The sequence below is a fragment of the Trachurus japonicus genome, chromosome 19 (assembly GCF_045865225.1).
Source record: "Trachurus japonicus isolate A0001 chromosome 19, Traja_1.0".
Taxonomy (NCBI): Eukaryota; Metazoa; Chordata; class Actinopteri; order Carangiformes; family Carangidae; genus Trachurus; species Trachurus japonicus.
The window spans coordinates 5,365,364-5,380,464 of record NC_140925.1 but is presented as its reverse complement, the minus strand read 5'-3'; the positions used below and the strand labels follow the sequence as shown (position 1 = coordinate 5,380,464).

The following is a 15,101-nucleotide window of genomic DNA, read 5'->3' as shown; positions in this document are numbered from 1 at the left end:
TCTCAGTTGTTGTGTGAATTCCTCTGCAAGACAAGACTTGATATTCCTCTTCAATTATTCCTTATAAAGCCAAAACAATGGTTATCTGGGGACTGCATTCACTTTACACCATATATTCAGTCACTTTTTTTTTTTCTTTGAAATACTATGACCTGGACAAATGAGAATATGCACAGGCTTATTCAGAGTCACATTTCCAATTCATAGTAAATTGAATTTTATGTTACTCTTGTAAAAACTGATTTATGTAAAATAGTCAGATCTTGTACTCAAGTAAAAAGCATGAATATAGTGTAAATATAATAGTCAAGATTGGTCATTCAGGTGCATAACAGTTTACTGCTCCACTTGGTTTATCTATATGAGATACAGTAGTTGCCAAACAAGGGGTCAGGCCCCTACAAAAGGTCACAAGATAAATGTGAGCGGTCATGAGATGATTAATGAGAGAGGAAAGAACAAATTTGCTGTTTTTTTAATCAGATATTAGATTTTTGCAACTCTTGAGCATCAAATATTTAAGTTTATCTGTCTCTGATGAGCCTCCCTTTTGATTATATAGTTGTTTTCCCTGTTGAACCTTCCATATATGTGTGAAAAACAACCTGTCAGAGGCGACGTAAAATGATGTAAACACCGTGCTGTTGCACAACGTTACTGACGCAGCTGTAGTGTATCTGTTCCCGCCGACTCTCTCCCCTGAGTCTGCTCTGCACACTCACAGTGAAACCTGCTCTTATATACCAGCATCATATAGATATAGTGTCATAAGATAAGCACCGGAAAGGAGTCACAGAGGGGGGGGGCCTTCACTGATAAAAGGAGACTTGGGATTTGCTGGTGAGAAGTGTCACACGACCAGTTATTATGTCATCAAACAGTCCCACATTTCCCCTCTGAACCTGACCCTGTCTGCACGGCTGTGTGCACATTTGTTAAATAAAATGCAAGTATGTCAAAGAAGATACTCAACCTATACGATGATGATGCCCTACTTTCAGTATTATAGTTCTCCTACTTTATATCAGGGACTTTTGGTGACCTATAATTAACTGGCAGAGCTGCAGAGGTGTGTCCCATAAACATGCTGATCTCAGTAGTACCATATATCCGAAGTTCCTTTGATTATGTCGTCCGAACAATGTACCACTTTTATTAAGCCTACACACGTGTTGTCTGCATTTCTTTCTGCCCCTTGACCCTCCATGTCTCTTCAGAGAGCTCATGGCTGTGGTGGTGGAAGGCGGTGTCGCTTGGTGGGACGACTGAGTGACAGGAGCATGCTCGAGTTAATGTTTAATGGTTGTTCCTGCCGGGGAATTAATCAGTATCAGTCTGAGACAGTCACAGAAAATCAATAGGGCTAAAATAAGCATGGCTCTTCCATGGTTTATAAAGACAAGTTGTTGGTTGTTGTTGTTGTTTTTTTAGATAAATTGCTAATAATATTTTTATTTTTTGTTTGCTCATTTTTACTTGACTAAAGGCAAAAGACAAAAATAAGCAACAATACTTGGAAATTGTGGAAATTTTGTTTTAAACAGGTTATAAAAGTACATTTGTAAATGTTTTTTTTGTTTGTTTGTTTGGTTTTTTTTGTTTGTTTTTTTTTACATTTTTTATGGTTTTGCTTAGGAGACATTTAGTTTAGCTTAGCATAGCATAAAGGATGGAAGTTAGGGATGCTAGCGTGACTCTGACCAAAGCAAACAAAATCCAGCTGCCTCTTCTAAAACTTAGGCTAGTGTATTTTTTTTAAATATTTAGCATTGTTGTTGAGCCATGCATTGTAACTGGAAACCGTGAAAAGAGCTAGCTTGGTGCTTTCCACAGTAAACTAAAAAAGCCAATAACGGCACCAAATATCACCAATGAACAATTATCTTATTTATTTTTTATTTTTAAGTGTAGAAAAGACACAGAAAGTAGAAAAGTAGAAAACTAGCAGTGAAGGATCTATTCCAACAATTAGCCTAGTCCAGCACATTAGCATAGACTGTTGTTTTCTTGCTTTGTGTAGCCTACGAACTAATCAATCTGGACAGGCTTCACAGACACTGGCGGATAGATTTTCTTAACAATGGGCAGCACCAGGCTGTTGTTTATTGTAGGCTACACAGAGCTAAGTTGATAGCTGCCTTAAGCTTTACATTTGGCATCCAGACATTAAAGTTTTATCCATCTCCTCATTTAACCTTTAGCGAGAAAGTGAAGTGTCCAAACTAAATAATCCTTTAATTAAGGAAGTGAAGTCCAGACCTGCACAGTAACTAAATCTCTGAATCTGAAAGTCCTTGTGTCTTGCAGATAGAAAGACACAATCCTACCAAATAAATGTAAATGTAGCCTAACTAAAAAAAAAAAATCACTTTCATCTAACATGTTGGACGCCAATCAGTCACAACTTCTTACTATCTTCTCTCTTTCCATTAAAAATCCTGCAGAGGGCCCCGGGCACCAAGGTGGTTGGGATTAACAGTGCCACTGCACTTTTCCCAAAAGACAGGAAATAGAAAGTCACAAGGTTTTTAGAGGAAAATGTCCATCCATCCAACAGCTGAAGCAGGAACAGAGAGATAATGATACATCCCATCTTGAAAGCTCCACTTGTTTTTTCCTTCTTGGTCTCGGTGTAGAGCGGCGAGTGCAGGCCGAGGCCCAGGCCGAACAAGGTGCCCATGTTCCTGAGGAGGCTGGCGAAGGGCGTGGAGTCCAGGTGGACCCACTCAGGCCTGATGCACCACTTCTGGGCCTTCTCCATCGTCCACAGCAGGTCCACGCCCACGGCTTTGAGAAGCAGAAAGTAGAAACCAACGGCGAAGGACGTCAAGAAGAAGGTGGTGAAGAAATACCTCTTCATGCTGGCGCTGTAGATCCATTTCTCCCTGGAGACGACCTCAGCTACCACCAGACCTGTCGAGAAAACAGATGTTTATGTTGGGTAAGTGTCTGAAAACAGCTCTTACAATATTTTTCCCTCTTTCCCATTGCCATAATCCCTATAGTCATAGCAGTAGGTTCGTTACCTTTAATTGTCGGTGCAAGCTATTTTTAGAACGGCGGAGCAGAGCTGCAAGCTGCTCAGAGCTACGCTACGGAGGCTAATGGGATTTCTTGGTTTCCCTCATCAAACTCATCAAATACACAATCCAACAACTCCACAACGCTCTGGTGGACAAGTTGTGACCTGCACATTCACCACGCTATGAGATAATAACAGAACGTTACCAGACAGAGTTGTTTTAGAGGTAAATTCATGCAAAACCGCTGATGAGCGTTACCGTCGGGGGAGGTTTTCATCAAGCGGTCTTTGAATTTGCCTCTAAAACAACTCTGTCTGGTAATGTTCTGTTATTATCTCATAGCGTGGTGTCCACCAGAGCGTTTTGGGGTTGTTGGATTGTGTATTTGATGAGTTTAATGAGGGAAAGCAAGAAATCCCATTAGCCTCCGTAGCGTAGCTCTGAGCAGCTCACGGCTCTGCTCCGCCGTTCTAAAAACAGCTTGCACCGTCAATTAAAGGTAACTAACCTACTGCTATGACTATAGGGATTATGGCAATGGGCCAATTTGCCAAAATGTTGAACTATCCCTTTAAAATCATTGTTTTGATGAGTGTGTTGACCTGTAATGACTCCAGCGACAACCTGGTGCGGGAAGTGGGCCGCCATGTAGACCCGAGACATGCAGACCACCAGCTCCACGAGGCCCAGCAGGGTCCACAGCAACATCTGCAAGAACCTGTTTACAGAGAGTCGACACTTAACTCATCAGTTAAGTTTTTTTTAACATTTAACTCCCAAGAGTTATTTCTCAAAACAAATTACTGATTCACTCACTTGTACAGTAAAGAGGGGCATTGCTTCTCTGTTGCTATGGAGAGTAGCGCCGTTACCATCACATACCAGACCCCTGCTGCACCCATAGCGTGACCTGAGGGACTTCCTGTAAGAGGTGTTTTTGTAATGTTTTGCAAAAGCATGAAAGCCACAATGTACAGGTTGTTATATCACATAAGATAGACACAATTAGATTAGATCATCACCCATGCATAAATGTTTAAAGTGCATTTAACTGATGATCTGAATTTTATCTACTTCTTGTTTAATCAATCAGTCATTTGGTTTGAAAAACTCCAGAAACAGTGAGAAATGACAAAAGAGTCAACTATAGCATTTCATCTTGTGTTTCATATGCAATCTCTTATTTAAAAATAATGGTTTGTAATTATAGCAGTCAAATTGTAGTGTAAAAAGTGCTTAAAGGGATAGTTCAACATTTTGGCAAATTGGCCCATTGCCATAATCGCTATAGTCATAGCAGTAGGTTCATTACCTTTAATTGTAGGTGTAAGCTATTTTTAGTACAGCTACAATTAAAGGTAACGAACCTACTGCTATGACTATAGCAATTATGGCAATGGGCCAATTTGCCAAAATGTTGAACTATCCCTTTAAAGCAGAAGTAAGTGATATTTTTGTGTTAATATAAGTCTTAAATAGTTGTATCTTCCGACAGCAATCACTTAAATAGAGTGTTTGGACCGAAACACGGGTCTGTCATTTAAAATGTACTTAGTTACATTTCACCACTGCCAAACTAGAGGAAATCCAATTACCAATCCATTCATAAAAGTAGGTTATACAACTGTCACTTCAAATTCCCTGTGCAGAGTAGAAGATTAAAAACACTGCAAAAGGCCAAAGGTGCTGGAGTTTATAACCCGTTTATCACAGTTGAGATTGATTCATTCACAGTGAGTCTCTGTGTGATATTATCTGGGAATTAATTAATTAATTATGGTGATAGTTCACTAAATCATAAAGTGAGACTGTACCTGGTCCAGTCTCACATGTGATGGGGAACTGCTTCAGAGACGGGACCGGGTCTGCTCCGTAGAACCGGGTCTCGTGGACCCACCAGTAGGGTCTCTCCCCGAAGAGGACCCTGTCATGGAGAAACAGAAACTTTATTAGGCTTTTTTTCTTTTTAATTCAAATTTAGGCCTTTTAAATTGACAACAGGTTTCACTTTTCACTTTACTTCCTTTTATACTCTTTTTATACTTCTATTTTTACTCCGTTTAGGATTGTTCTTATCATGTTTGGTTGTGCTGAACACAAACTATGTCACTATTTGTTTATTTATGGTAACACTTTATAATAAGAAATCAAATCAAATCAAATCAAATCAAATCAAATAGCCTTTATTGTCATTGCAACAGACAAGTGCAACAAAATTTGTGGTGCCACATCCATTCCAGGGCTAAAACAGACTAAAACAAGCTTAAAAAAAAGGACAACCTCAATGACACACATGCATGCTCACACAAGAAGAAAAAAAAATAAGATAAATAAATCATCCAGTTATTAAAAATAAATAGAACCTGTAAGAATAAATAGATATTGCACAATGACATTAAGAAAATGCTGGGTTTAGTGCAGTGGTGCAGGGTTATTTTGGAACACACTATTAAGCATTAGTTAAGCATTAAATAGGCTACTGAATTCATCATTTATAACACATGCATACTCATTAGTATGTAGTTTATAAACACAGTTAAAATGTTTTACTCATCATTGATAAGCACTAACTGTATTTATAAACTACATACTGAATATTCATGCGTTATAAATGAAGAATTCAGTATTTATTAATGCTTAACTAATGCTTAATAGTGTGTACTTATTATAAAGTGTTGCCTTACTTATTATTGTTGTTGTGTTAGTTGCACTGTCACTGCAAATCAAATTTCTCTGCTCTGCTCTGAACTGAACTAAACACACTGAACAAACTACAGCTCTACAACTCTGTCTTTCTCTGTGTGTGTATTTGTGTGTGTATTTGTGTGTGTGTGTGTGTTTTGTGAGACGATACCATTTCAGCACCAGGTTGAGCCAGTCTCCGACCACGGCCACCCAGATGAGCCGCAGCCCCGTGTCCCTGCGCAGGTGGAACCAGACGGGGAAGAGCCAGAAGAAGGCGGTGTGCAGGTCGGCCACGGCGGAGGCCAGGCCGAACAGACCCTCGTAGCTCCGGTAGCGGGTCTGCAGGTGGACCGCCAGCTCGACCCCCCAGCTGTGGAGAAGATCCATGATGCCCCAGCAGCAGCAGTCCAGACGTCCGAGGGGCTGCTCTGCCTTTTAGTTCAGTTCAGTTTAGTTTAGTTTAGTTTAGTTGTGTTGTCTCCTCGGGCTCTGGTCTGATCCCCACTGGACTTTACTCACAGCTGGAGCCGAATTTGTTTGCCTTTGGGGACAGTGCAGACAAGTTCCTTAACCTTTACACCTTTCAAAATTTACTCCGTTACAAGTAAAAGTAGCTCAGTCGACATGTTACTCGAGTAAGAGTAAAAAAGTACTTGCTTTTAAAGGTACTTAAGTATCCAAAAGTACATGCTTTTAAATTTACTTTAAGTAAGAGTAAGAATAAAAGTAAATTCCTTATTTTTCCACATCAATGAATTACTATAATTTTTTCTAAATGAATTTAAGGAGCTTTTAACTCTTGTTTCTGAGAATTAACTCTTTGAAAGCAGCTGCACTGATGTGCTGCTTTTAGGGGTCAGGGTTTCCTTCTCTGACAAACACAGCTTGTGTCCAATAGGATTTTAGAAAAAAAAGAAAAAGAAAAAAAAGAAAGAGCAGACCTGAAAGTAACGAGTACTTTTCAGCCTTCCTAGAAATTAACTTGAGTAAAAGTAAAAATATTTGTCTTGGAAATGTATTCAAGTAAGAGTAATAAGTACCAAATAAACCTAATACTCAAGTAAAGTACAAATCCTCTGGATATGTTCTTAAGTACAGTACTCATGTAAATTTACTCCGTTACTGTCCACCACTGCAGAAATCACACATTTCTAGGAAAACCCTTTTTTCTTTTTTTTTGTTCTTTGATCAATGAAAGTGAAGCAGCTTCTGTCCTCACTCTGAGCCAGCTGCTTGTGAAATCCATTGATCCTGGCTCACGATTCACTCTCTGCGTCACGTTATTATTATAATTAGTCATATATATTTTGTGAACAGCGGCACCAATGATGAAATATGATCTCATCAGCTGACGACGTCAAAACAGAGTAAAACAAAAAACTCATGTTCGACCGACAACCTGCCAGTTTGTTCTTCAGTTTTATCTCCGGTTTTATCTCCTCGGCTTCTGCTCAGTCCAAACCACATCATTTAATCATTGATCTCCTTATGTAACCCACAAACGGGTTACTCCATCGTTCTGAACAGTGAGATGTTTTCACCAAATCATCAGAAAACACAATTACATAACTGAGGAATTATTACTGGGCAGCTGCATGAATGAAGTGGGGGAAAGAAATACACTTGTAGGAAGTTTTTTAAACCTTAATTAATGTGCTTAGGTTCAAACTGAGAGAATAGGAAACAGAGGATGCATCTAAAGTTTTAAAAAATACACTGCAGCACAGTTAAAAAGCTTAATGCAGATTGTTTGGTTTTGAATTAAATCAGGTCGCAGTTGTGAAACTCGCCCGCCGGTGGAGCGACGACTTCCTGTCTGAACAGTGGAGTTTCTGTGAGAAAAAAAAGATACCGACCCATTGACGTTTTTTTTTTTTGTTTTCCTGCTATCTCTCCCACTTGTTTGTGTGACGAACCTCCCAAACTCTCCTGACTGACTCCCAGTGTTTTATTACACATGTGCAAGGTCCAAAGATCATCAGCAGCAGAGCATGCGTTTGGCTGGTGGGTCCCTCAGGTATAAAACCACCCAGCTGTGTCACTGACAGGCAGCAACATTTCCCCTTTTCTGTCTCATCAAGGAGATTTCACCAAAGATGCTGGACGCCGTGATGGACGCCATGCAGGGCTTTGGGGTGAGCAGCACCCGCTACCTGCAGACCAACTACCCGGACGCCCGGGGCTTGTTCCTGTGGGTGTCGTGGGCTGCAGACCTCAGGAACACGTTCTTCATCTTCTTCCCGCTCTGGTTTCACCTGCGCTCCTCGGTGGGCGTCCGGCTCATCTGGGTGGCCGTGATCGGAGACTGGCTCAACCTGGTGTTTAAATGGTGAGTCCACAGTTTGACTTTTATGAGCAAAAATCATCACAGGGGGAATCAAATGTTCTTGATGTTTTGTTTTTTTTTGTAATGAACTTTTTATTGAAGTTTAACAAACAAATAATACAGACAGGGAGAGATCCATTCATTCAATCAGGGGGCCAACAAGGCCAGAAATTTACTCCCTAAGTTCTTTTCGTTCTTGATGTTTTTTACCAAGTGCATGTTTGTGTTTTGTTCCTCAGGATCCTGTTTGGGGAGAGGCCGTACTGGTGGGTCCATGAGACGGCTCATTATGCAAACACCGTCCGTCCACACATCGAGCAGTACCCCATGACCTGTGAGACTGGCCCAGGTAATAATAATAATAATAATAATACATTTTATTTATAATGCACTTTACATTTAAGCAATCTCAAAGTGCTAGAGTACAAGCGTAAATTAAAAGGAACACAAGTTAAGAAAAGTTAAGAAATTTAGCAGAAAGCTTTCTTGAATAAATAAGGTGAAGACATGTCCCTTCATTCACAGCGCACGACTGTGTTTACCTGCTTCATTCATTCATTATTGCTGGAATATTTCAAATCATCACATGAAAAAACAAGGATCCATCTGAATTTGACTCTTTGGGGCTTTAATAGATTTACAATCTTTGTATCCAGCCTTGTCAATCATGTGCACGCCTCGTCTGTTATCAGTTAAAGTAGTTCTTAAAACATTTACTGACGCACTTAAAGTATGAAAAGAAGTAGAAGTAGTCAGCAAAATGTACTTAAAGTGTTAAATATAAAAGTGTTTAGCGTATATTATTCATAAATGATCATATCTTACATGATTATATTAGTGATATCAATGCATTGATCGCATTGCAACTGGGTGAGATGATGAAAAATTACATTTCCGCTGCACAAATTAAAGCAGATTTCATGAATGAACTCTTTCCATCTTCTGTCCTTGTGTTCTGCAGGCAGCCCGTCTGGTCACGCCATGGGAGCTGCAGGCGTCTACTACACCCTGGTCACCTCCATCCTCGCCATCACGGCCACCAAGAAGAAGCTCGGGAGCAAGAAATCCTCCGACAAGCAGTGGTGAGTTTGAGTGAAGCTGCAAAAACATGGGACGCAGTACATATCGGCCATCGTTGTTTACCATTTTTCCCCCCCAACCACCACCACCACCACTCAGACTTATCACTGTGGACACGCTATCTGTCCTGTGCTGCGGTTGATCATTGACTTCAGAGACATGTTTGTTGGAAAGCAGAGGGTGGGGGTTGTTTTGACGTCCAGGCGGCTGAAGTTCTCATGATTAAGCAAAGTAAAACTGTTAATTGTTATATTGCTTTATAAAAAAAAAAAAAAAAAGCCTGTTCTGGTCAGTAAAGGTCCACACACTTGTTTTTAAACCACGCTCCTCCATGACAGAGACTTGATTGTGTGTTTGTGCAGGTATCTGAAGGCCGTGCTGTGGACGCTGTTCTGGGGAGTCCAGGTGTGTGTCTGCCTCTCCAGGGTCTTCATCGCCGCCCACTTCCCCCACCAGGTCGTTGCCGGTGTCATCACAGGTCAGTGTGGACACTTAAAGTTGGTTTTTTTTTTATTTTATACTTTATTTTTTTTCTTTTCATAACACAAACATGAGGTCATATACAGACATTCAGTCACATTGAATGATACGCATAGAAAATACTAGTCACAGGATGATACACTTTCATTCACAGTTGTGTTTACAACAATTTCAGCCGTCACACTCAAATCTGTAACCGATTTAGCACAGTTTTGTTTTCCTTTTTCCTTCTTTAGTCTCAAAATAAAAGTTATACGTTCCCTATCTGTCATTTATTATATTTTTCCATTAGTTTAGTTTTTCCTTTATTTGTTCAAGAGGGACAGTGTACATTAATGAACATTTAAAAAAAGATCAAATGTAAATGCACCCAATTATAGCCAAAAGGCTAATTTCCATTGGCAGTCCCCCTGCCAGAAGGAGCATGGCAATGAGACCTATAATAAAAGAAGCAAATTACAGAAAGACAAATATATGCACAATATTTACAACAGCAACATTACCCTCCCACCCGTACACACACACACACACACACACACACACACACACACAAACACCCATTGGTTCAGAGTGGGAGGTTATTGCTTTTTTTTACTTGCTGCTATGAGAATTTTTAATAAATATCTGTCCCTGTTATGCAGATCCTTTGATATATTCCCCAAATAGACTGAAAGACAAGTAAAGTCAATATCAAATCCCAGAATCCTCTTTGTTGTAACATGTATTATACTATATATTGTATTATATTATATTATAGATACTTAGGGAAGTCCAGGAAAGTAGGGCAGCCTGAGAGACAAAACTCAGGGTGAAATAGCTGAAAAAAACCAACAACATCTGTGTGTTTTCTTCTCAGGTATGATCGTAGCTGAGGCCTTCAGCAGAACTCAGTGGATCTACAACGCCAGCATGAAGAAGTACTTCTACACCACCCTCTTCCTCACCTCCTTCGCCGTCGGCTTCTACCTGCTGCTCAAGGCCGTGGGCGTGGACCTGCTGTGGACGCTGGAGAAGGCCCAGAGGTGGTGCGACAAGCCCGAGTGGGTGCACCTGGACTCCACGCCCTTCGCCAGCCTCCTGAGGAACATGGGCACGCTGTTCGGCCTGGGCCTCGGCCTGCACTCGCCGCTCTACACCGAGACCAAGAAGAGCGGCAGCGCGGCGGTGAAGGCCGGCTGCGTGGTCAGCTCTCTGCTCCTGCTGCACCTCTTCGACTCCTTCAAGCCCCCGACTCACACCGCGGCGCTCTTCTACCTGCTGTCCTTCTGCAAGAGCGCCACCGTGCCGCTGGTCACCGTCAGCATCATCCCCTACTGCGTGAACGGAGCCCTGGGTCTGCACAACAAGAAGGGAGTGTGAAGAGTGACCTCAGATTATATATAGACTTTTAAAAAAACAAAAGGAAGACAAACTTTTTTCTCTCTCTGGTGCTTTATTGTTATTATATCACATGTGCAACTGACGCTCAGTTGGAGACCAATGGGAGTTTGTCACTGGTGCCATCTTGGACACTGGACTCTGAGCACTGTGTGACGCTACAAGTGAAAGCACTATCCACTATCCACGACGACGCCCAGCGAGCGGCACTTCCAACACAACCGTCCTCTCTGTTTAGAACAAAAATTATAATATTCACAAATGTCTCAGTCTCAGGATAAACGGACAAAACCACTCGAGTCCAGCACACGGTTCGGTTCGGTGCTCGGAGCTTCAGAACAAAACACGTCACTCACAGCTTTGGTATTTTATTTCAAGTGTTAAGACTAATAATAATGTATTTTTAAATGTTAAAGAAAGTATTTTTGAAACCGTTTTGAATATTTTGTAATAAAAATGTTGAAAATTTAAATGACTTTTATGGTTTTTATGACATTGCACCACAACACACAACAACATTAGATTGCACTGTAAACATTTATTTCCCCCGGTCACATTTAGTCAACAACTCCATTAAAAGTCCTACATTCAAACCTTTTCTATTTTATGCACTAACAGGCAAAATAGTTGGTTAATAATTATACATATTTAATTCATTACTGACAGATTCATGTCTGACATTAGTGCTGAAGCTATTTTGGGTATGTTATCTATAACAATACATCACATAATAAAGCAATCAATAAATAAAAAAAGCCTAGGAACTCCAAAAATCAGGTTATTGTATTGCAATATTGATAAATGTACAATATTTTACATTTACTAATGGAGATTTAAAGTAATATGATGAAATATTCAGGTTAAGTACATATACTTTTCAGTCTCCCCTATAAATCAAATGCTGTGTGTGTGTGTGTGTGTGTGTGTGTGTGTGTGTGTGTGTGTGTGTGTGTGTGTCTTTTTGTTGCCAGATTAAAACCTTTTTGTGTCTGTCGTTGTTTCGAGCATCCTCTCTCGTCTCCTCGTCGTCGTGGTAACCAGCCACCGTTGAGACATGTTGATAGTCGGTCAGCCGGGATCACTCAGTCCAGTCGTGATCTGCCCACACTCATGTGATGCTGCTCAGCCTCCATTAGATTTTATGATTTGACTTTACAGCATCGTCATGTCTGTGTTGCCTCGCTGGTTGATTTAGTCCTGGTCAATAGGTGAGAGACTTTTATTCTGAAATTGTTACTTAACAGGAAAACAAGACATGAATCAATAAAGCAGCAGCAGCAGCAGAGCGTCGGCCTTTCCCCCAGACTTACAGCGACGACACAAATCCACACACGTCACACAAATTCTCTGCATTCACACTGCACATAAGGCCAATAGTGCACCGACTGAACATTCAATATTTGTCTATTTGAGCTTCTGCAGAACACACTCACACACACTCACACACACACACACACACACACACACACACACACACACACAGACCGAGCCAGCCCCAGGCATGAGCCAACTGACCACTAAGGGGGGAAGGCCCCAAAGAGCAATTATGAATGGTGGATGTGGCTGAGGCTGTGGTCATATAATGTAAATAACAGCGGTGAATATTCCTGAAAATCTGCATCTTGGCTTCGTGTGGAGTCAAGTGACACATGTCAGTTTGTAATGTCAGTTACATTGCTTTGTGTGGAACTGCACAACATGACCAGACAATGTCCCCACATTTTGATTTTCTCTAGGTTTGTTTGCTTTAAAATATATATATATATTAGTGAAAATACTAATTATTAGTAAAAATACTTATAATAGTGCAACCAGTGGCCTAACATAGGGCCCCCAAAAATCACATTTTGCTTTGGGCCCCATGGAGGCTGCACAGAACACTTAGTTCATTGTAGTTTTTATTTAGTTCTCATTTTTGGAAAAAAAAATGTCATTTTTATTTTAATTTCATTTTACTAAATTGTTTTTTCACTGCTAGTTTTGGTTTTAGTCTTAGTTTTAGTGAACTTTGGTGTGGATGCACTCTGACTTGTGTGTCACTGATGTCAGTTTATGACCCCAAAAAAGTGATGATGTTTTCATGCAGAGACGTGACTTTTGATACTGCAGGAACATTTCCTATGACCATGCAACATTTGCAAATCTGTGGCGTGTTGCAGAGAAAAACTTTATGATGTGTAAAATCAAAACAAAAACCAAAACCAGTGTCGTTCTTGATGCTGCGGCAGCAACAATGTGCACAGAGCAGAGTGAGCTCCACCACATGTTATCAATCTGTTCACACCTTGAGAAAGTTAAATACATCAACAGCTTTTCAGTTTTAATTTTAGCACAGTCATCAAATGGCCTAATGAGTATCTGCAAAAATTAAAGTGTTTATTGAATTAATGCATTTTCTTTTTTACTTTGTTGAGCTGAAGACGCTTTGATTTTTACTTTATCAGCAAAGTGGATTAAGTTTAAGTCCATTTCTTCATGTTTCGTGTGAACAGAGCGACATCTACTGGTCAAAATGTGAAATAACAAACACAAATGTTAGTACATCACAAGTTAATCATCAGAATAAAGAATAAAGTATGATTGTAAAAGGAGGAAAAAGGAATTAACATGTTTTTAATCAATACTCAAGAACATTTAAGTGGAAATTTAACTTAACTCAAACTGTTGTTAGACACTGACTTTGCTTGAACAGATTTTTTTTATCTAAAAATAAATAGCCTATCTTATATTGAAAATTGTGATCAAAAGTGCTCAAATGTCCTTGATTGCTCTGCTAAAGTCATTTTAATAACCTGTTTTCAAAGGGAAACCAGAACACCTTCATGCTCCCACAAAACCAGTAAGTCGTGCACATGACGCAACACCCACCATGCAGTCATGTGGATACCCTACCTCCACATTATACCATAATATGCTTGTAAATTGACGTTCAAAATGAGTGTGTTCATGTTTGTACATGTGAAGGAACAGTGCAAACGTAGAGGAGATGTGTCACTGTAAAAACAGATCGTAAACAAATTGAAGAAACAGAAAGACGCAGTTAAAAAAGAAATGATTCATCAATGTCTGTCTAAAGTTCCCACGCAGTGAGTGTGTGTGTGTGTGTGAGTGTCACATTGATACTGATGATTTTTGAAACACATTTTTCTCGTGCATCGACCCACGGAGAGTTCACAGTGAAGCGGACAACTCCACCTGTGGTGACAATGACAAACATCACACCTGTCTGTCAGAGCAGGAAGCTGAGACACTGAACACCTGTGGAGTTCAGCAAAGACCAGATTCTCAGGTTGGGTTTGAGTTTCTGTTCATGTAAAACGAGCAACGTGGGGAAATAAACAAAATTCCTGCATCCATGAATTTACATAAGTGCAAATCATGTAAAACACAAGTAGCCTATAGCCTAATCAGAAAAGTGTAGCCTACATCTATTATTGTAGATAAGTCTAATTATCTATCGTAGGAGCTAATGGAGCTAATTCTAATAATTTATGTTTTTCTGTAAAGTCACTGAAATGATGAGGAAAAATCACAGTTTTTTTTGTTGTTATGTTCAAGATTCAAGTTAAAATGAGCAATGTGTGCAAACATGCAAGTGCAGAGTATATGTAGTATAAGAAGAATCAGACGGTACTGTAATCGTTACAAAATCGTGAACTGTTATCACAAGGAACTGTGTTGTATAAGTATTTTATGTTTGACTTCTAGTTGTGATGTTTTTTTTAATGTATTTTGTAAAATCTGACTCTGTAAAGCAACTGTTGTTGCCCCAAAAAGACATATGATATGACTGGTTTTAAATGTGGACCCCTTATGGGGATCTGAACAAATAAAACATAAAACATATGATATGATATAATATAGGATTGTCATTATCACCTATTTTAGTGGCATTTCAGTGTTGCAGTTGCAGATGGAGCTCATACAAACTTTTTTATGTGCTGTTTTCACAAGGAATTGTACTTCATAAACATTCATATTACATTTCTTTAAAAATATTTTTGATGTGATTTGTTTTAGAGTGTATTTTATAAGCTCTGTCTAGGGTCTGTAGGTTGCCAGATAAGGAGCTCTAGTCTGTAGAGCCCTCGACATACCACAGCCCCCACACAACTCTGTCTGACTGACTG

General features: G+C 39.9%; 2 protein-coding genes across 2 annotated transcripts; one reads left to right on the top strand and one right to left on the bottom strand.

Moving 5' to 3' along the window:
- Positions 1 to 1,991: 1,991 nt before the first annotated feature.
- On the bottom strand, positions 1,992 to 6,203 carry g6pc1a.1 (glucose-6-phosphatase catalytic subunit 1a, tandem duplicate 1). The gene is made up of 5 exons (XM_085762558.1): positions 5,878 to 6,203; positions 4,838 to 4,947; positions 3,840 to 3,945; positions 3,626 to 3,741; positions 1,992 to 2,913 (listed from the first exon to the last, which is right to left on the bottom strand). Exons 1-5 carry the CDS (start codon positions 6,093 to 6,095, stop codon positions 2,399 to 2,401), a joined length of 1,065 nt encoding a protein of 354 aa, XP_085618684.1. The 5' UTR covers positions 6,096 to 6,203; the 3' UTR covers positions 1,992 to 2,398.
- A 1,557-nt stretch (positions 6,204 to 7,760) lies between these two features.
- On the top strand, positions 7,761 to 10,980 carry g6pc1a.2 (glucose-6-phosphatase catalytic subunit 1a, tandem duplicate 2). Its single transcript, XM_085762557.1, has 5 exons — positions 7,761 to 8,037; positions 8,274 to 8,383; positions 8,996 to 9,116; positions 9,477 to 9,592; positions 10,451 to 10,980. Exons 1-5 carry the CDS (start codon positions 7,805 to 7,807, stop codon positions 10,951 to 10,953), a joined length of 1,083 nt encoding a protein of 360 aa, XP_085618683.1. The 5' UTR covers positions 7,761 to 7,804; the 3' UTR covers positions 10,954 to 10,980.
- Positions 10,981 to 15,101: the final 4,121 nt, after the last annotated feature.